Source organism: Pseudopodoces humilis, chromosome 18 (assembly GCF_049639895.1).
Source record: "Pseudopodoces humilis isolate 2021_Gansu_Grassland_sample_001 chromosome 18, ASM4963989v1, whole genome shotgun sequence".
Taxonomy (NCBI): domain Eukaryota; kingdom Metazoa; phylum Chordata; class Aves; order Passeriformes; family Paridae; genus Pseudopodoces; species Pseudopodoces humilis.
In genome coordinates this window covers 271,358-293,315 of record NC_142217.1, presented here as the reverse complement: position 1 = coordinate 293,315, position 21,958 = coordinate 271,358, and the positions used below count along the sequence as shown (strand labels likewise).

Sequence of the window (21,958 nt, the reverse complement as noted above, 5' to 3'; positions counted from 1 at the left end):
GAACTACCCCGATACCAGGAAATCTCAGGGGACCTCAGGGTGTGCATGGCCTGTGCTGCACTTTGGGCTCTCTGTCAGCTGATGCCAAATGCCTTCCTGCAGAGGCTGGGGAGAAGCTGCAGCCAGGCCAGGCTGGGAAACAGCCCTACAGGCTGTGAAAGCAGCAGTGGGGCAGTGAGGCTGCCATGGATCCCTTCCTGCTGTGCCGGGCACGGTGTGTCCAGATGTGCAGAGAAAGCCCCCAGCTGCTGAGTCTCAGGAGAAGGCTGAGGGACATGGACCCACCACAGCAACCCTCCAGATCATTCAGGATTATGTCCAGGTATTTGAGTTCCTCCATTGCTACATTACTATCTCCTATAGGTTTGTTCTTCCTTCTCAGGGGACCATAATATAAAGTATTTCCATTTCCCAGGAATGGATCCCACAGAACCAGTGCTCAGCCTGTGGGGTCAGCAGGGAGGCACCACACACCCAAGTGATGGGAGCTGGGCTTGCCTGCAGAATCCAGCTCAGGATCTGGGAGAATCCTTGCTGCAGACACACCTGTAACTCAACAGCCACAGAAGCTTCTCTCATCTCTGCTGCACAGGCAGCACTGAGCCTCAGGAGCAGTGAGAGGATCACACACAGTGAGGGCACACACATGCACGGCTCTGTCCTGGCACCTGCAGCGATGCCGCCCTGGCCGAGCCTTGGGCTCTGAGCTGGCAGCTCCCCAGGGGGAAAGGCCTTCACCTACCCTCATAATCTTCCTCATCATCAGGCTCAGTAACTGATATGGACGGGGAATCCAGATCATCCTCATCATCAGGTTCATCTGCAAAGAAAGTCAGGACAGAACAGCTCCCGTGACACTGCTGAAGATTCTTCTTCAGGCTGGAGTGGCAGTGAGTGCACCTGGGTGACTGGTGCCCTCCAAGGCACTCCCTCCTCTCCACCTTCCACTCAGTAGCAGGAGCAGGGGGACCACGTGCCTGCAGTGGCCCCACAATGGGATGGAAGGAGCTCCTTGCATGGAAGTCAGGAGAGAAAGGACTCCCTGGAGCTGCCAGCAGCTCTGAACTGAGCCCCAGGCAGGGCCAGGGCTTGGCAGCGGCAGCTGGAGCAGCTCAGGTTCCCTGGGGCCAGAAAGGAGCCACACAAGGCACAGCCCTGGGGCACAGTTCTGGGCCTGGCCCCTTCCCTCTCTGCTCTTCTCTGTGGCTGCACAGAGCACACAGAAGGAGACACTGGCATTAAACATGGGAAGGAGATTGACAGCTAAATGCTCCTTCCTCCCACTGACAGCAATGCTGTGGGATCACTCAGGGCTCCAGAAGGGAGCAGGGCAAGGTTTCCAGAATCCATCAACCTTCAGACTCTCAAGGGAAATGGCATGAGAGTGAGCTCTTGCCACCTTGACACTGATTATTCTGTGCAGAAAGGAACATTGAGAACTTGCCTCCAGCATCTGGCAAGGTCTTCAAACCACCATCTACCAGCACTTTCAGATGCTCCATGTCACGATCCCAATCTAGAAGGGAGCACAGATCAGAACCATTCCATGGTGCGCTGGGATCCCTTTCTGCCTTAGGGAACTGGGCACTGCAAGGGGGTCGGGGAAGGCCATGGGAGGCAGATGTCCATAGACATGGCCAAAGCCGCAGAGGGGCCTGAGGAAAGCTCTGGACTGGCTCTGGACATTCTCAACACCTTTTCCATGCTCTGTGCAAAATCCCTGAAAGGCAGGCACTGCCAAGCAGCAGAGATGTACAGCTCAAGCCTCAGCAGGGCTCAGGCCCAGAGGCACAGCAATTACCTCCTGGGACTGTGCCTGGCATGGCCTCCCTTCCTGCAGCAGAGGCTGCCCATGAGACACTGCTTCCTCTGGAAAACATTGCCTTCAGCAGAGCTTTGGGATCCTTCTCTGGAGAAAGGAAAAAAGACAGGGGGATCAGATGGAACCATTCCCCATTGGGAAGGTGACATATTCAAGAGACAGTGTTTGTCAAAGTCATGGATAAGGATCAGGAGAAAGGCCAGGTTATTGGGACTGACCAGGGCCCTCCCTCCTCCAAACAGCCCCTACACCTGATCTAGCCCAAGACAGGGAAATTGCAGGGGATCTCTGTGTGTGCATGGCCCATGGTGCAGCTTGGGCTCTCTGTCAGCTGATGCCAAATGCCTTCCTGCAGAGGCTGGGGAGAAGCTGCAGCCAGGTCAGGCTGGGAAACAGCCCTGCAGGGCGTGAAAGCAGCAGTGGGGCAGTGAGGCTGACATGGATCCCTTCCTGCTGTGCCATGGAGTGTCCAGATGTGCAGGGAAAGCCCCCAGCTGCTGAGTCTCTGGAGAAGGCTGAGGGACATGGACCCACCATGGTGTCTCTCCAGTTCACTCAGCATCTTATCCATGTGTTTGGATGTCTCCAGGGACTTACTATCCTCTGTAGGTTTGTTCCTCCCTCTAGGAGAACCTTAACAGAAAGTATTTCCATTTCAGATGAATGGATCCCACAGAACCAGGGCTCAGCCTGTGGGATCAGCAGGGACACACCACTCACCCCTGTGATGGGAGCTGGGCTTGTGAGCAGCAACCAGAAAAGGAGCTTGAAATGTCCTTGCTGCAGACACACCTGTAACTCAACAGCCACAGCAGCTTCTGTCACCTGGTTCCTGCCACGTTGTCAATGATTATTCCTTGTTGGGACAGTGAGAACATACCTTCATGGGGCTCTAGATGCAGAAAATCTTCATGAAGCCAAGCTGCTGGAGAACCCTTCCTACCATCCTTGTCTAGAAAGGAGCACAGATCAGAACCATTCCATGGTGTGCTGGGACCCCTTTCTACCTTAGGGAACTGGACACTGCAAGGGGGTCAGGAAAGGCTGTGGGAGCCAGATGTCAATGGACATGGTCAAAGCTGCAGAGTGGCCTGGGGAGTTCTGGGCTGGCTCTGGTCACTCTCCACCCTCTTTGCAGCCCCTGTGTGACATCCCTGGCAGGGCAGCGGAACCAGCCCAGGGCCCAGGGGCTCTCCCTGCCACAGAGGAAACCCTAAAGCCCTGGGCCAAACTGCAGCATTCAGTGCCACAGATATCCCTACCTCCCTCCTGCCCTCTCTCCTGCCCTCCGTCCTTCAGCTGGGACAGCTCCCCCAGCCCAAGGGGACAGAGCCAGGCCCTCTCAGGGCACACGGGAGCTTCACCCTCCCCCTCAGCCCTTTCCCCACCATGGGCATCCCTCGCAGCCGCTGCCAGGTTTTGGGATGTGTCTCCCATGGAGGGAGCCCAGCAGGACTGCTCAGTAGCCGAGTGCCCTGAGCCTGCTCAGGATAATTCCTCTGCACTGTGCTCACACTGCCAAGCAGCAGAAATGGCAGCTCAAGCCTCAGCAGGGCTCAGGCCCAGAGGCACAGCAATTACCTCCTGGGACTGTGCCTGGCATGGCCTCCCTTCCTGCAGCAGAGGCTGCCCATGAGCCACTGCTTCCTCCGGGAAACGCTGCCTTCATCACAGCCTTTGGGTTCATCTCTGGAGAAAGGAAGAGCCACAGCTGGATCAGGTGGGGCTGTTCCCCAACAGGAAGGTGGCATCTTCAAAAGGCAATACTTGTCAAAGTCATGAAAAAGGTTCAGGAAGCCTTCAAAACTTTAGAGCCAGGCCAGGGCCCTCCCTCCTCCAAAGAGCTGCCATTCCACATCTACCCCAGGACTGGGAAATTGCAGGGGATATCAGGGTGTGCATGGCCTGTGCTGCACTTTCGGCTCCTTGTCAGCTGCCATGGATCCCTTCCTGCTGTGCCGAGCACGGCATGTCCAGATGTGCAGAGAAAGCCCCCGGCTGCTGAGTCTCAGGAGAAAGCTGAGGGACATGGACCCACCATGGCGTCTCTCCAGTTCACTCAGCATCTTGTCTCCTGAAGGTTTGTTCCGCCCTCTAGGAGAACCTTAACAGAAAGTATTTCCATTTCAGATGAATGGATCCCACAGAACCAGGGCTCAGCCTGTGGGATCAGCAGGGACACACCACTCACCCCTGTGATGGGAGCTGGGCTTGTGAGCAGCAACCAGAAAAGGAGTTTGTAATGTCCTTGCTGCAGACACACCTGTAACTCAACAGCCACAGCAGCTTCTGTCACCTGGTTCCTGCCACGTTGTCAATGATTATTCCTTGTTGGGACAGTGAGAACATACCTTCATGGGGCTCCAGAGGCAGAAAATCTTCATGAAGCCAAGCTGCTGGAGAACCCTTCCTACCACCCTTGTCTGGAAGGAAGCACAGATCAGAACCATGTCCATGATGCGCTTGAGATCCCCTTCTGTTTTAGGGAACTGGGAACTGCAAGGGGTTTGGGTAAGGCTGTGGGAGCCAGATGTCAATGGACATGGCCAAAGCTGCAGAGAGGCCTGGGGAGCTCTGGGCTGGCTCCGGTCACTCTCCACTCTCTTTGCAGGCCCTGTACAACATCCATGCAGAGCCAGCAGGACCAGCCCAGGGCCCCTGAGGCCTCTCTCCCTCCCATAGAGGAAACCCTCTCTTAAGCCCTGGGGAAAACCATCCCCAACACTTCCCAGGGAGAAGGGAGCACTGCCCAAGGAAAGGGAAGCCAGGCCGCCGGCTCACCTGCTCGCCCTGCTCGCCACGGAGCAGCCTGGGCAGCCCTGTCAGGCAGGGCCACTGCCAGGAGGAGCAGGAGGAGGAGGCGCAGAGCAAAGGCCATGGTGCCTTGCCCACTGCCAGTCCTGCAGCTCTTGCTGCCACCACTGTCCTGACACCGCTGTCCCAATGTCAGCACCGCTGCTGCCGCCGCCGCTGCTGCCACAACAGTCGTAGTCAAGGACTGACTGCTCGCTCCTTGTGGTGCTGTGCAACCACGGGGCTCTGGCGCCTCTGTGACCTCAGAGCCTGCTGTCACCTCAGCCTGCTGTCACCCCAGAGCCTTCTGTGACCTCATGGCCTTAGGTGTCTGCCCCAAGTGTACTCTCATCTGCACTAGAGGACTGCCCTGACTATAAATCTTTGATTTCATCAAAGGGTCACTGTTAAACAAAACCTTGGTTTTGCCTCCTGACATTGCTGGTCAGGAAGCGTCCCCGGAGATGCTCTTGACGGTTGCCTCTTTTCCTGGGCAGGGGAACCTGTTGAGAGAGGAGATGGCTGAGGCCCCAGCTGCAGCTGGCCCACAGGGACCCTCTTGCACACTGGGAGATTCTCACTGAGCTCAAAATTTCCCTCTGAAGACTGAGAGGTGAATTTGGATGGGCTTAGCAGCTGCTCTGCAGGCCAAACAATTGAGTTAGCAAAAGAAGAAATTGAGAAAATACAAGTTTATCCATAGCAAGGAAGAAAGCAAGGCCGTTAGCATGGAAACCAATAAAAAGGGACATAAGGGGTATTTGCAGTTGTAATAAATGGAATTGGTTCCTGCCAACTAAATTGTAACTGTTATTAAAGTTATTATTAGAAACAATCAAGAATCAGTGTTACAAAGCAGATGTACCCCTTTGCAGATGTTACATGTCAAAATTAAGGTACAGGATGTAGTTTAGAAGATAAATGGTGTCTCAAGACCAAAATGGCCAAAATTAGAACAAATTTAGGCATTGGGCCTAAAGATTAGTAAACATAAGGCTAATTAGTAGACTAACATAACACGAGGCTTAGTACGCACGCACAAACCTGTAAGGTTATCCAAAGGACAATGAGGAAGAGGAGAAGCCTTCGCCAAAAGACCACCAGAAGAAGACTGAAGACCCCCTAACAACAAGTGAGGCATGTGCCATGAAGAAAAGTGATGTAAAGTCAGAAAAATCGGAAATAGGAGGAAACTTACAGGAAACATTAATGAATATGTATAAGCATACATAGCTTAAAGTGCTTTGTTTTGAACGTGAGGCAGGGTGGGAAGCCTCCGTACCCTGGCCAGTTTTGCTTATGCTTTAATCATACTTAATTACTAGCAGATTATATATATAAATTTTAATTTTTTATTAAACTGTATTATTTTACTAAACTGTATTGTTTTATACCACATTACTCTTCAATTTAGTAAATTGTATTCATTTTTAATTAAACTGCCATTAACCCAAGGGTCCTAGTTATCAAAATTCTAGTTTCATTTGTAACAATATTTTAACAAAGAAGGCTGGTACAACAACATTGGTATTTACCAAACATGACACAATATGAGGTATATTAACAAAGAAGGCCACTTATGGTGACAACATTCTACTGCTCAAAGTGTAAAACATCTTTGTGTACTGATCAGGAGGTCACGATTTACTCTTTACAATCCTGATGCTGAATGTCTCCTTAGGAGGTCTGGTCACAGAGAAGAATGAGCCCCTTGTGGGCTGCCCCTGTTTGGACAACCTGCTCCTCACCCCGAGCCTCAGCATGTCTGACATCGCCCTCCTGGGACTGACATCCCAAAGCATTGGAACATTTCTCTTTATAACTTTTCTTTATAATTAAAATCTAATTAATTAATAAAAAAGAGTATTTTTTTATAATAATATTATTCTGTATTCTTATAACCCAATTTTTTATATTTATATAAAAGAATTGATACATTTTCAGGGACAAAAAACACTATTTGTCTTTGGTTCTAAGTACCACAATTCCCTTCATTAATTAATAGACCACTATTTATCTTACTTTATGCCAATTGCTCCTAATTTTAGTCCTTTGATCATATTTTTTATAATTTTCTCAGACAGGGTAAAATGGGCCACTTTGGGATCCATGGAGACTTTTCTGAGGAACATTTGGGGCAGTTTTGTGTCTGGGAAGGGAATTTAGAGAGCACCTGGGGGTCTGAAGGACACTTGGGGAAGCCGGGTGAGCACTTGGAGGGGCATTTAGGGATTCTGTGGGACAATTCGGGGTTCGGGGGAGCACTTGGGGCTCCAGGGGAGCACTTGGAGGTCAGGGAGGGGAATCTGGGGGCCCTTCGGGGTCCGGGTGGGCACTTGGGGGGCTGTAACAGGGAATCTATGGGGCGCGGGGGATGATGGGAGTTGTAGGCGCCGGTATAATACAGTTTAATGGGGCCGCGGAGCATCACGGGAGTTGTAGACGCAGCTCCAATGAGTTCCGGTGAGGCGCGGGGCATGACGGGAGATAAAGTCCCGGCTGGAATAGCGCTCTATGGGCGCCGCCGAGCATGATGGGAGCTGTAGTCCCGGAAGTGGCTCGTAAGGCGCGTTTGGCGGTGTGGGGAAGCGCTTGGAGAACACTTCTGATTCCGAGCCGTGTCTGCAGGTGCTCGGGGCGAATGTATACGGCTCGGGAGCACTTGAGGGGAACCTGGGGAGCTCTAACCGGGCTCTTTAGGGCGCGGGGCACGGCAGGAAGTTTGGGCGCGGAACTGTGTTGTGGGATGATGGGAGATGAATTCCCAGCAGTGGCTGGAAGGGGCATCTGTGGGGTCGGGAGCATTCAGGGATCCAGGGACGCTTTGGGGGGTCCCGAACGGGCACTGAGGGGACACTCGGGGATCCTGAAGGGTCTGGTGGACACATGGGACCTATGGGGGGCGATCCCGGGGTTCTGGGGAGCGCAGGGCATATTCCCAGTCCCTCCCAATTCCTTCCAGCATGATCCCATTTGCTCACAACCACTCCCAGTCAGCCTCAGTGGAGTTGGACTCCCTGCCAGTATGATCGTATTCACCTCCAGCATGATCCCAGTTCATCCCAGTATAAGTCCTGTTGCTTCCAGTTACCCCCAGCATGCACTCAGGAACTCCCAGTTCCTGCCAGTTGCTCCTGGCATGACCCCGGTTGCTCACAGCTGCTCCCAGTCAGCTTCAGCATGATCCCATTCACTCCCAGTATATCCCACTTGCCCCCAGCCTGGTCTCAATTGCTCCCTACAGCCTCCTACTCACTGTCAGCATCATCCCAGTTTGATCCCAGTATGATCCCAGTCTCCCTCAGTGTGATCGCAGTCTCTCCTGGCATGGGCCCATCTGCTCCCAGTATGATCCCAGTATGATGTCACTACACAGCCAGTGCAATCTCAGCCACTGCCAGGACGATCCCAGTACAAACCAGTCCCTGCCAGTGCTGCCACTCCTGGGATCCCCCAGCCCTCTCTGTGTTCCCCCCTCCCGCATATCCCCAGAGCAGCCCCAAGGGTTGGCAGTCCCCAGCCAGGGTCCCCAGCCAGCCCCAGGTTGGATCTGCAGCCCCCAATTTTCCCAGTTTCCCTCTCCTTTTCCCCAGGCCAGGTTCCCCCCGTCCCCAGCGGGTGGGAGCAGGGGAGAGCCCCGCGCTGCCCATCCCGACCTGTCCTGGTTCCATCCCTGCTCCTGCCGTGGGCTGTGAGGGGTTTGGGAACGGGGCACCGAGGGTGTCACTGCTCCTGGGGGAGGAGGAGGAGGGATGGAAGAGGAGGGATGAAGAAGGAGAGAGGGGATGGAAGTAGGAGAAGGAGGTGGGGTTAGGGAGGAAGAGGAGGAGGAAGGATGGAAGGGGAGGAGAGGGAGGAAGAGGATGGACAAAGGAGGATCAGGGAAAGGAGAAGGAACCACGAGGTCAAGCACTCCAAATTCACAGCCCCTCACCCGTGTGGGATCATCACCCCCCCATCCCACAGGTGACCGAGGAGGGGGAGCTCAGCCCAGATATCCTGGGGGGTCCCTGGGTTGGGTTTTTTCAGGGGGGATATTTAAGAATTAAGGACTGCAGACCTGAGCGGAAAATGCCTCTTGGGGGGACATTGGGGGGTCCCAGCATCCCTGAGTGGGGAGATGGAAACAGGGGGAACTTTTCAGATTCCTGGCACTCCCAGCAGCCTGGGGAGGGCAGGGACTGAGTAGGTGGGGAACCCTCAGTACAACCGTGACCCTCAGCAGCTGGGATGGGGGGAAACTCTGAACACCAAAGGGGAGAGACCAGAGATGGGAAACTCCTGGGAGGCATTTTCAGGGCTGAATCTTGGTGTTTGGGAAGTTTTTATGGAAGGCTTGTGATTTCTAAAGATGGACTTGAGTAGGAGGAACCCCCTAATCCAAGGTGCTCATTAATTGTATTTTTCCCCAAACCAGGATTTCCCATTCCCAAACCTTGGCCGGATGGAGAAGGAGGCTGCAAGGAAGAGGAAGATGTCCCAGGACACTCAGGCCGGTGAGGAGGAAGTCAGTGCCCCTTTCCCCCTCTCTCCTGCTCCATCTCCCAGCCCAGCATGGCCCCCGGCTGCAGGACAACCCCGCTGCCGACGCCGTCCTGCCGGGGACGCACTGGGGGGATCTCCTTCCCCTTCCCTCTGGCACGGAGGCAAATCCCATCCTCTCCTTGTCCTTCCTCCCCCAGACAAGGAGCTGAGGATGGAGACCAGGGAGGACAAATCCCCTCGGCAGAACCTCATGGAAGAGGCCGTTTTGAGCAGCTCCACGGTGCAGGAATCCAACGGGGAGGAAAATCCCCAGAGATCCCGCAGGAGGAGTGGCTCCAAACCCAGCCCAGGGTGCTCTGAGGAGGAAAGACCCACCCTGTGCCGGGAAGGTGGACAGAGATCCAGCCGGGGCTCTGAGCTGGTGGTCCATGAGCAGCTTCAGAATGGGGAGAAGCCCTACAAGTGCTTGGAGTGTGGGAAGAGCTTCAGCCAGAGCAACAGCCTGATCTGCCACCAGATGATCCACACTGGGGAATGGCCCTATCATTGTGGAGAATGTGGGAAGAGCTTCAGCTTCGACTCCGACCTCGTCACCCACCAGCGCATCCACACTGGGGAGAGGCCCTACGAGTGTCCCGAGTGTGGGAAGAGGTTTCAGATCAGCTCCAGTCTCTTCGTGCACCAGCGGATTCACACGGATGAGAGGCCCTTCCGCTGCCCCGACTGTGGGGAGGGCTTCAAGCGAAACTCCACCCTTGTCAGGCACCAGCGCATCCACACTGGGGAGAGGCCCTACGAGTGTGGGGAATGTGGAAGAGCTTCAACCACAGCTCCAACCTGATCATCCACCAGAGGACGCACACTGGAAATCGGCCCTATCAGTGTGGGGAATGTGGGATGACCTTCAGCCGGACGTCCCAATTGATCATCCACCAGCGCATCCACACTGGGGAGAGGCCCTATGAGTGTCCCGAGTGTGGGAAGAGGTTTCAGACCAGCTCCACTCTCCTCAGGCACCAATGGATTCACACAGATGAGAGGCCCTTCCGCTGCCCCGACTGTGGGGAGGGCTTCAAGCACAACTCCTACCTCACTGTCCACCGGCGCATCCACACTGGGGAAAGGCCCTATGAGTGTCCCCAGTGTGGGAAGAGCTTCATCCAGAGATGTGACTTGACCAGACACCAACGGAGCTACCGGTAAGGGAAGCCCTGCAAATGCCCCAAAGTACAGGAAGAGCTTTGTGCACTGCTCCGGCTTCATCCCCCCTTGGAAAATTCAAGTTCGGCAGAGACCTGGTGATCCATGTTCCCTGTGATCCATGCTGGGGAGACACCTGTACCTTTCCCTGCCTATGGCAATGTCATGATGTGGGATCAAAGAACATGAGGGTCTGGCCATGGCCCTTTCGTTATATTCAATCCCATCTCAGGTCGTTGCCAGGGGCAGGTGTTGGGGGTTAGGTGTCTTTTTTTTTTTGTAATTCTGGATTGCCTGTGGAATTTTTACCCATTAGTTGCGGGGAAAACCTAACTGTGAGTACTTGGTGGGTGCTTGACAAAAGACAAAGAGTGGCCGGGCCCAGGGAGGGAAGGGGGGCAGGAAAAAGGAGGGTGGGGACAGTTTGGGGGGCTTTCTTCAGCTTCGGAGAAGGACACATTGGGTGCAGAGATGTTGCGGTGGGGAGAAGGGAATTTCGCCATCACCCAGACAGAGCTGCTGCTTCTTCTCTTTCTTCCCTCTTTGTTGGTGGCCTCACACCCCCTGTCCTGCCGGGACGTGTGGCAGTGCCAGCCATCGCTGTGGAGCTGCTGATACACCTCAGCAACCGGCCCGGGATCTCAGCTCATCCCTGCTGTTCCAGCCGACTGTTCCTCAGAGCCCTGCAGGAGCACCGGGACTGCCCACCCGAGGGGTTTGTGAAACAAAGCCTCTCCTCCATCCCGTCTCAGCCGAGAAAGCTGTCACAGGGCCCCTGGTTCGGTTTTCTTGCTAATGCAGTAGTTATTGTTGTTTGTTTGCCTGGTTATAAATACTAATAAAGAACTGTTATTCCTATCCCCAGATCTCTGCCTGAAAGCCCCTTGATTTCAGCCCTTGATATAATAATTTGAAAGGAGGGGGTCTACATTTTCATTCCAGGGGAGGCCCCTGCCCTCCCTAGCAGACACCTGTCTTCCAAAACAAAGACAGATGGGGAGTTTCTCCATCCTCCTTACCCTTGTGGGGCCAGCAGTGCTCTTGGTTCCTCATGCTCTTTTTGTGGGGCCTTTTGTGTCTGTGCCCCTCCAACTTAGGGGGACAGGGGATATTTGCTGCCCTTTTTCTGCTTCTGGGAAGCCTGTGTGGGCTCTTTGTCCCCCTCTGATTTGGGGGGTGCCAGTGTTGTCACCATCCCGGCAGCCCCCGGCCGCTCTTTGCCCTTTGCCAGGCCAGGGGTGTTCTCTATCCCCTTGTGTTGTAGTGTATCTAAAAATCTTGGTACCTCCCAAGGGTAAAACTCACCTCTGGTTTGTGTAATGTGAGTTCCTACCTGAGAACCTTCTTTCCCTTCCCCCTTCCCATTGGCTGTGACCTCCCTGCATCCCCTAATCACCCCTGCCCCCTGGTATAAGAGATGAGACCCAGAGCATTTCAGTCTCTCTCTTGCCCCGGATGGACGACAGACAATAAACCCGGGATTACTCCAGCAAATTTGAGCCTCCTGTGTCTAGATACTTTGAGTCCGTGTTGTATCCACTCCAGGACCCCCTCGGGCGCCTGTGCCTTGAGACGAGCAGGCTCTCACCACGGGGGGTGGAACAAAGGGGTCCCATCGGGGAAAAGGATTACAACACCCTTGCAATTTGTGTGGCTGGCACAGGCACAATTCCCCTCCTCTTTGAAGGGGCTGGCAGTCTCCCCTTCCCCCTCTGATTTGGGGGACGCTCTGGGCTCCATCCATCGCTTATTTTGGGTGTGGGTGGGTGTTTATCTCCCTTCAGTTTGGGGGGCCCAGGGATTGTCTCCATCCTCCTCCAGTTTTGAGGGGCCTGGGAGAAGTCTCTGCCTCCCACCGATTTGGGGGGACTGGTGCAGGCTCCACCCCCCTCTGATTTTGAGGGACAACCTGGAGGAAAGGCACCAAAAGCTTGACAAAGGCTGAAGGGAACGCTCTGATTACCCCTTTTGCCAAGAGGTTCCCTTAGCTGAAGTTGCTAACAAGGACCAGACTCGCCAGCCTGCAGTGGGTTTCGGGTTGTTTTATTTCCTGGGCCCTCAGTCCTGTGTGGGACACGGGAACTGGGTGCTGCAGAGGCTGTGGCAAGGCATCGGAAATGCCCGTCCAACACCCAAGGGTGGTAGAAGATCTGCTCCAGCACTTGTCGGTCCATGGGGTGCTTGGACAAACAACAGCGGATCAGATGTTGGCACTCTGCGGAGAGAAGGCAGAAAGCGGCGCTCACTTGCAGAAGGCTCCTGCCCAGCTGCTCCCGGCGCCTGCAGAAGCCGGGCCACGCTGCGTGTGCTCGGAGCTGCCCTTGGTAGGAGAGCAGCACGGCAGGACAAGCGTTCCCTCCTTCAGCCAAGCGTGCCACACTCAGCCTGCCACGGGCCACCTGCTGCAGCCGGCCCTTGAGGGCACATGGACGTCCCGCGCAGCTGCGGGAGGGACGGGTTGGGCTGCGCGGTGCCACCTGCCAAAGCCTGCCTTCTTCAGGCCACATACCAACCTGGAGAGACCTCCTGCGGGAAGAAGAGCTGCCCCAACACGATGTCACACTCATTCTCGAAGGGCAGGAACCCGCACAGCATCTCAAACAGCAGCACGCTCAGGGACCAGATGGTCGCCCCATCGCCATGGTAGCAGCGCAGGCCAATCCACTCGGGCGGGCAGTACGTGCGTGTTCCTAGGGGAGATGGGCGGCGCTGCTCAGGTGCAGGCTGCTGGCTTCCAGAGCCTGGCGCCAGCCTACTGCCAGAGGCAGGTGCTGCAGCCGTGGCCACAACTTCCCCCCAAGGCCTGCCTGCCTCCCCCTGACAATGGGCCAAAGCCAAGAAACCATTCTGCAAGGCTGAGAACACCAGCGGAGCAGCCCAAGGCCTTGCAGGCCTGCCAAGCCCAGGAGCCGGGGCCTGGCTTTTGCAGCCCCTTTCTGTCGGCAGGGCCGGCAGCCGGCTCCTGGGGCACAGCACCTGCCCCGTGCCACAGGGCAGCCGGCTGAATGCCGCACCCCGCAGCCCAGGAGGGAATGGGGCCGTGCAGTGCCTGGCACTGGGAGCGGGCCCGTGCTCTGGGCTCACCGGCAAACTGTGTGCAGGCCCACTCCTGGAGGAAGGTGCCACAACCGAAGTCGATCAGCTTCAGGTCGCCAGTCTCTGGGTTCTTGAGGAGGTTCTCTGGCTTGATGTCCCGGTGCAGGACGCTGCAGGCGGCGCAGTGCCACACGGCCTCCAGCACCTGCCGGAAAAGCCAGCGTGCTGCCTCCTCGCTCAGGAACTCTTGCTCCAGCAGGACGTGCAAGAGACCCTGAGATTGCTCCAGATGCTCCATCACCAGCACGAAGCTGTCGGGCAGCTGGAACCAGTCGAGGAGCTGGATGATTCTGTGGCAGCCAAAGCCCACCTTCTCCATCAGCACGATCTCCAGCGGAACACAGGTGCTGTCGGGCTGTGAGGAGGAGACAATGCCTCCATCACAGGGCCTGATGCTGCCCTGTGGCTGCAATTCCCCTGCCTGGGGTGCCCCAGTAGCGGGCTACATGCTTCATGGCCACCTGCAAGCCGTGGAGAGAAGGGGGCTGAGCTCAAGCCTTGCCCTGCACCACCCCCCGCCCTTCTGCCGCGCCTGGCCGTCCCAGCCACTTATCGGGCTCCCGTCAGAGAGGCGGGTCCCCAAGAAAATGTTGCCGAAGCCACCGCTCCCCAGCTGCAGGCCCAGCTGGTACAGCTCCCACAGCTCCTTCTTGTGCCCTGCGGCCGAGACCGAGCCATCAGCCTCGTGCCCAGTGTTATGAACGCACTCAAGAGAGTGATATGGTAAAAATTTTATTAATTACAGCAAGCAAGCAATAAGCAAAAAAATCAGCGCTGGGCGGCAGGGGAGTCTCTACTCCTTCGGCTGCTGCACGTCCGATTTCCGTGTCTTCCCTTTTAAGTGGTCCGACTTCCGGGTTACGTGTCCTTTCTCGGGTGTCTCTGCGCATGTGCCTCCGGTCACTGGTGGTCGCTTTTTGCCTTCTGGTGGTCGTAGGATGAAGATCAGGAGTCTTCCTCTTTTGACCTTTCCTCACTGTTCTCCTTTTAAGGCTTATCTGAGTGGCTTAACTTTCTGGAATTCAAGAGAGCTTGCAAGGCTGTTCTCATAATTATACAGACGTCAGCAGCAGCCTTCAACCTCATCCCTATTACACAAAGCATAGTTTTGCAAAGCATCGTATCTTACATGTTTAGGCGAACAAAAGGGTCTCTATTCATTACAATTCCCCCCTTTTTCTATTGCTCACTTTTGTTCGTTAAATCTTTGTAGTTCTCTTTTACTTAACTCTGAATAATCTTCTGTCTCTTCCCCATTTAAGGCTTCATATTTAGCTCGTATTAGCATAAGGTGAGCTGCTTCTAACCTGCCTTTCACAATGCTAATGATTTTGTTAAAAATACAAGGTCCAAACATAAGTCCTAAGATTAGTAAAATTAGCGGTCCTGCTATAGTAGATATTAGAGTTGTTAACCAGGGAGAATAGTTAAACTAAGATTCGTACCAGCTTTGTTGCATTTCTTGCTCTCTTTTTCTCTTTTCCAGTCCTTCTTGTAATTTAGCCATGGTTTCTCTTACTACCCCACTTTTATTTACATATACACAACATTCTTCTCTAAGTGCTGCACATAGGCCTCCTTGCTGTAAAAATAATAGATTTAATCCCCTTCTGTTTTGTAAGGCTACTTCAGCCAACGAGTCTAGGGAGTCTGTAAGGTCTTTTATAGATTTATCAATTCTTCTTAAATCTTCATCTACTGAAATTCTAAGCTCTCTGAATCCCTGATGCTGATTCATTAAGGATGCTACACCTGTTCCTAATCCAGCCCCTCCTATACCTAGCAATACGGCTACTGTTAGTGCCGTGAGGGGTTCTCGTTTCACCAACTTTGAATTTTGGTATTGTGTATATATATATTCTTCAGAATGATAAATAATCCGGGGAACTATTATAACCTGTATGCAAAATTCGTAGGTTTCATTAAAGGCTGTTATAAAAACACATGGGGTTATTCCTAAAATGTTACAAACCCATTTAGTATTAGGTGCTGGAATTAGCCACTGAGCTGGCTTACTAGGGTCATTAATCTGTAGTTTTGTTTGACATAAGTGAATTTTATCTGGGGGCACATTTCCCACACATTTTCCTTTTCCAGTAACTCGAGATAATGTTATTCCTGGGGTGTCTTCTCTTCCTGATTTCCATGAGCAGGCAGCAGGATTAGTGCCGTTTGCTCTTTTTGGTTCTGCTATGGAGCCTATGGCTTCATAAAAGGGTGGGTTAATGTTATAGCATAACCAACATTCTCTAGTTAAATTTGGGTGTGTGTCATTTAACACTTTAAAGGTAGCTTGCAAAATTTTCCAAAGAGCCTCGTTTCCATATTCTTGGGATGTCCCTATCGTGATTGTTATTTGGGTGCTATTTTCTAGTTTTTCTGAATGGTTATTTTGATTCCTTATGTTGGGGTCTACTGCTCCCCACACCACTGGATTCGGTCCAACAAATCCCGAATCATGGGGAACTACTTCTTTCTTTATAAGAATGTGCACTCCCCTATCCCTTCCAGGTTCCCACACCCTGAGACCCCAGGTTCGTCCCAATAACCACCCAGGGTCTTGGGATTGTGTTATATTGATGTAGTGAAATTTGCAAGTCCCAACATATGTTACTGCCCCTGAGGGACCTATCCAGGGCTTTATGCATCCGTGTGGACCCCTTTCAACCTTTAGATACTTATCTGGGTTCTGTACCTTCCACCCCATGGAAATTGTCTCACAGCCCCAATATTTACAATAAAATTCGCCAGGGTAATTACAATATCCTCTGCCTGGATTAGAAGCTGGGCACATATATAGTACCTTATACCCAGGCGGTTTATAACTAGTACCCTTCGACTCAATGAGAGAGTCTAGTGTAACTTGAAAGCTAGGGGCTTCAGAGGTGATCTGTGATTGGATAACGACCTGGTCTTCCCATCGGATTAAGGACCAATTGAAGGGCTCGTGAGTCTTACTTGTACTAATATTAAATGTGCTAATTAAGATTATAACTGTTACTGACTTCTTTAATAAGCATTGGCTTCCCCTACTATAATAGAGGCTTTTCTTTTGTGAGGTGTCAATTTGCATTCCCCAGAAATTACTTTGCTGGGTTGTCTCATTCCCACTCTTGTGGCATTTCCAGAACCATGATCCTTTGGTCCCATGTATATTGGAATGCTTCCCTCCACGGTTTTTTTACTCCTCTGCCTCCCTCGTCGACCCGGTTGCCTCGGGACACGGGGTGTACCATCTTCTCGACAGCAAGAGTACTCTTCAGGAGGGGAATTATTTCCTCTTTTATTAATTCTTTGTATGTATTTTTCCCAACTTTTATGCTTTATTAAAGGGGTATAACACCCTAATTTCTGGAGCCACCGTCTGCACAACCCAGCTACTATATTTGCTACAAAAGGTGTAGGTTCGTTTGGATGATAACAATAATACAAGGGATTGACTCCTTTTGAGTAGATGGCCCACCACTTCTCTGATCCCTTTTCAAATTCTCCTGCTTGTATTCTAGTTACTAGAGCCCAATCAGTGAGATCCCTCTGGGCAGTGTAGCAAGAGCTACACACGCCTCTTGGTGGGTAGCCTCTATGACAGTGGGTCCACCAGAGTTCTTTACATATTATACATTTAAAACAGACAAAAGGGTAACAATTTTGGCATAACGTACAGCCTATTTTAACACCTCTATTATATATTTCCTCACCACTAGATGGAGGTATCTTATATTCTATATAAAAGCCTCTATGTAATTTATTATTCATAAGTTTCTAAGCCAATTAATAGTTCTGGGATGTTATTTTGTTCGGGATATCTTAAGTCTCAAGTCCCCAGCCGGGCTCCCCACTTCTCAGTTATTAGATTTTGGTGGTTTCACAGGTCCTTTTATTCGACTTGCATGTGTCCAGCCTTTTTCCGCTGTTCGAACTGCAGAGTCAGTTGTTAGTAAGACTTGATACGGCCCCTCCCACTTCGGTGTTAGGGGATTTTCTTTCCAACTTCTTATCAGCACCCACTCTCTGGGTTGTACCTGGTGTAATATAAAATCCAATGGTGGTCTTTGAGCTAGCATCCCTTTTTCCCACAATGCCTTTTTAAACTTCATTATTTTTATCAAATACTCATTGATATATTGATCACTCACATTTGGATGTGTTTGAACTTCTTCTATATTATAGGGCATACCGTATAACATCTCAAAAGGGGAAATTCCCAAATCTGCCCTTGGCTGGGTTCGAATATTCAGAAGGGCTAGTGGAATACACTTGACCCATGATAGTTTTGTTTCCATTACTAGCTTAGTATGTTGCTTCTTTATTTCTCCATTCATCTTTTCCACCTTTCCACTTTCCCTGAACTTTGAGGGTGCTAAGGGGTGTGTTGTTCCTACTTTATTCTTAATGCTTCTGGTATTAACAAAAAAAAATTCCTCAACTCAATTTTTGACTCTGATTCTATCATCACATTTTTAATAACCATCACTTCAAAGGGTTCCCCCTTTGCCCCTACTACCATAGTAGTTTCTTTAGATATACTACATCCTTTAGGTAAAAACTGAATTGTTGATCTCTCAGCTCCAGTATCTACCAAGAATGTTATTTCTTGGTGCTGGGGACCCACTTTTAACTTTATCAAGGGCTCTTTCTGATGTTCTCGGGTCCCCATAATAAAGAGCCCCTTACCCCCCCCTAATCTTCTTTAAACATCTTTTCATCCTGGATTCTTACCCTACATTCTTTCTTAAAGTGTCCTTTTTTTTTCCACAGTCCCACATCTGGCACGTCTAAATCCTCCTCCTCGGGGTTCGGAGGGGGAGGGACCCGTGGAGGAGGTGGTGGTACAAATGGAGGGGGAATTATCAAAGTATTTTCTTTCCGAGGTTTCTTTTTCTTTCCCTTCCCCTCCTCCGAATTCTCTGTCAGCTTAAATATAAAAACCTCGGGATTTACTACCCAGATCTCTGCATAAGCACTTTCCTCTAAACTAAAGGGGATCTTTTTGTTTACCCAGGAATTTAACTTTTGTCTAACCCAATCTTCGGTTGATCTAAATATAGGCCAAAATACCTTCTTTGAAATTTCCTTTCCTCCTCATACTTCTACACAATAATGAATCATTTTCGCCTTATCTTTATTTTCTGTTCCCGGGAAATACTGCCAATTTTCTAACATATGACCTAACGGACTATCTCTAGGTACCGGTGGGAGTTTAATAGATACAGGGGGCTTGCTTTTCCCCTGCCCCATTCTTCCGGAGTGCCTTCCAAATCACACAGTCTCTTTCTCTTCCCCTTGTTCGTGGCCCACGCCCTCGCGGGCTAATGGGAGACGCACTAATTAAGGGTCCGCTCTCACTTGGGGAATCTGGCTGCCAGTTCCCCTCTCACACACACACCACGTCGCCGCACTCCGGGATCCCGACCCCGACCGAATGGTTCCCCGTTATACTCACGTGTCCCATGTCCCGCATCTTCGTCCGGACTCTGTGCACAGATTTTAAGGGGTCGACCGGTCTCCCTTTTGCTTATTGCTTTAATTTTAGGTTCGTCGGTGCAACCGAGGCAGAAACCGGCCCCCCCCCCGGGCCGCTAAATAATAGCGGGGCGCCCCCCCAGTAGTGCCGAGAATCTGTCCTACAGATTGCATCCGAGTCACGGGCACCAAATTGTTATGAACGCACTCAAGAGAGTGATATGGTAAACATTTTATTAATTACAGCAAGCAAGCAATAAGCAAAAAAATCAGCGCTGGGCGGCAGGGGAGTCTCTACTCCTTCGGCTGCTGCACGTCCGATTTCCGTGTCTTCCCTTTTAAGTGGTCCGACTTCCGGGTTACGTGTCCTTTCTCGGGTGTCTCTGCGCATGTGCCTCCGGTCACTGGTGGTCGCTTTTTGCCTTCTGGTGGTCGTAGGATGAAGATCAGGAGTCTTCCTCTTTTGACCTTTCCTCACTGTTCTCCTTTTAAGGCTTATCTGAGTGGCTTAACTTTCTGGAATTCAAGAGAGCTTGCAAGGCTGTTCTCATAATTATACAGACGTCAGCAGCAGCCTTCAACCTCATCCCTATTACACAAAGCATAGTTTTGCAAAGCATCGTATCTTACATGTTTAGGCGAACAAAAGGGTCTCTATTCATTACACCCAGGAACCCCTTGAGTGCCCCACCAGTGCAGCGGCCCCAGCCAGCGCCAGCCACCTTGCTCTGACCTGCTTCTAGGCTGCTCTCAGAAGCCCTGGCCTGGCCTACAAATGCCCCTCCAGAGCCACATGGGAGCCTCAGACAGCTCATCAGGTCTCACCTGCTGGTACAGAAGCTTTGTTGGTAGTTGGTGGCTCTATGGGAGCAGCTTCCTGGAGATGGAGGAAACTCCCTGGTGCCTCGAGAATTGTCTCCTCCACCAGGCACGGGCTGTTGCCAGCTGGCACATCCAGCACCGTGTCCTGGGAGCTGTGGTCCAGCAGCTGCTGGCTCCAGGACACTTGCTGCTCCTCCACCTGCTCCTGAGATGGCTCCCCTGGATCGGGCTGGGCTCCCACTTGGACCTGTGGGCTTTCCCTGGCCATGTCAGTGGTCAGGGTTGGGCCCGTGTTGCTGAGGTCCAAGGGTCCAAGGGAGCTGGGAGACCTGTCCCTGGGCTCTGCACCTTCTGCAGGCTGACAGGTCTGGCTGAGCCTCTCTGAGGGATGGAGGCTGTCAGAGATAGCAGAGGCTCCTGGCACCATGGACGTTCTCTGACAGCCTGAGCTCCTTGCATGGATGGCGGGTCTTCTCTGCTGTGCCATCCTTGCAAGGCTTGAGGCTCTCCCAGGGATGGCAAATCTTGCTGGGAGCAGCCTCCTGAAGGGATGGCGGCTTCTGGAGAAGCTGGGCAAGCCACAGCAGGGCAGGTGGCCTCACCTCATCAGCTTCTCCAGTTCTTTCCACAACGCCTGCCACACCCCAAAGTAGAACGGCACAGATGTCCCATTGCGTGCCCAGTGCCGGATCATCACTTCCTGCAGCTCTTGGGCCACTGCCATGCAGGGACTGCAGCTGCAGGAGCTCTCCAGAGGGCTTGCGGGAGCACCTGGCCGCCGGCGAGGGGTCGCCTGAGGCCTGGAGAATTTGGGAGCCGCAGGGGCTGCTCGGTTCCTCCATGGGCCTCTGGGCCTAACCCTGGGGTGCTTCCTCGTCTGCCACCTCCGTGGTTTCCAGTGGCCACCGGCCCACCAGACAGCCACAGTGGCCAGCAGCAGGACAAGGGCAGGCATCAGGACACCATTGTCACACGTGGCTATGGCACGTCCCATGGCGACTGCACTGGCCGCTGTGGGGGCTGGTCCGGTTTATATAGGGCTGGCGCGGTGATGTCACAGTGCTGTGGCCAGGACAGCTGTGTGACATCACGGCTCTGCATCACCCCAGCGCTCAGCCCCTTTGTGCCATCATGGCCCCACCCAATTCAGGGATCACACAACCGGCTCATCCCTGAAGATGAACATGGCCAGGAAAAGCCTGGAAATAAGAACCAGAGCTCAGCCCCTTGCAATCAGTCCTTCCCTGGAGCAAGTGGCAGCACATCAGGAAGAGTGCTGGTGTCACCAGTGTCAAGCCCTGGCTCCCAGAACGCTGCAACGGCACCAACTTCAAACAACCACTACCCTGTGCCAGAGAAGATCCCCCAGAGACAAAGGGAGGTGAAGTTCCTCTGTCTCTGGGGAGCTCTCCTGAAATGTCTGGCGAGGACTGCAAGAGTTTTTTCTTAGCAGCTCACCAACTTCTGCAGAGCCTCCATTGTAAATAAATCCGGATATTCCAAAGAGCACTCATGTTTGTCCCACTGATCTGGTTTTGACTGCCATGGTGTTCCTCTCTTCCCAATAGCTGGCACGTGCTGGGTTTGGATTCAAGATGGGGATGCTGTGGTTCAGTCTGGGGTGGTTTGGTTTCTGCTGAGCAGGGCTTGCCCTCTTCAAGGACTTTGCAGTGTCCCTTGGTACAATGCGTGTTTTCCTCTGGGAAGGGATGGATGAGTGTTGAAGACAGAGGCAATAAATGCATTAGAAAACCTGCACTGTGTCTCTGTCCATGTTTATCAAGTGACCATCCACATCCTGGAAGGGGACGATGTCATTTCTATAATTTCTTTTTATTCATGTATTTAACAAGTCAATTTTTATTATGCCTCACATTTTTGGCCACCTTCATCTCCAGCTGAGCTTTCAGTGCACCAGATTTCTTGCTGCAGTGGCAAGAAGCATCTCTGTATTCTTCTCCTGACCTTCATTCCTTGTCCTCTACCTGTCCCATCCTGCACCAGGGAGCAGAGACCTTCCTGGGGCAGATCCAGGAGGATATCCAGGACCATCCCGGCCTGGGACGGGTGCCAAGGAGATCCAGGAGGGTTCAGTGTCCAGCTCTAAGTCCTGGGACACCCTGTGCCGTGTTCCCAACAGCCCTGATTTTCAGGAAGGAGCCACAGCAGCCTACTGGCCATCCATGGATTGTTCTTCCAGGAATTCGCTGTGGAGCTGGTTTCTGTTTTCCTGCTCTTTCCGAGCTCCTGTCAACATGGCATGGAGCTGGAAGAGGT

General features: G+C 52.5%; 2 protein-coding genes across 2 annotated transcripts in view; one reads left to right on the top strand and one right to left on the bottom strand.

Moving 5' to 3' along the window:
- The first annotated feature begins 7,169 nt into the window (after positions 1-7,169).
- The window catches only part of LOC102104375 (uncharacterized), a 268,555-nt gene continuing 253,766 nt past the window's right edge, over positions 7,170-21,958 (top strand). The window contains 4 exon segments of the mRNA XM_088063819.1: positions 7,170-7,243; positions 9,033-9,111; positions 9,298-9,915; positions 9,918-10,235. Of these exon segments, the coding sequence (XP_087919945.1) occupies positions 9,060-9,111; positions 9,298-9,915; positions 9,918-10,235 (988 nt within the window). The 5' untranslated portion in view covers positions 7,170-7,243; positions 9,033-9,059.
- Positions 12,298-20,108, bottom strand: LOC148182847 (serine/threonine-protein kinase pim-1-like). The gene is made up of 6 exons (XM_088064218.1): positions 19,685-20,108; positions 18,662-18,705; positions 13,929-14,102; positions 13,385-13,751; positions 12,814-12,990; positions 12,298-12,515 (listed from the first exon to the last, which is right to left on the bottom strand). The coding sequence occupies exons 1-6, from the start codon at positions 20,106-20,108 to the stop codon at positions 12,298-12,300; spliced, it is 1,404 nt and encodes a 467-aa protein (XP_087920344.1).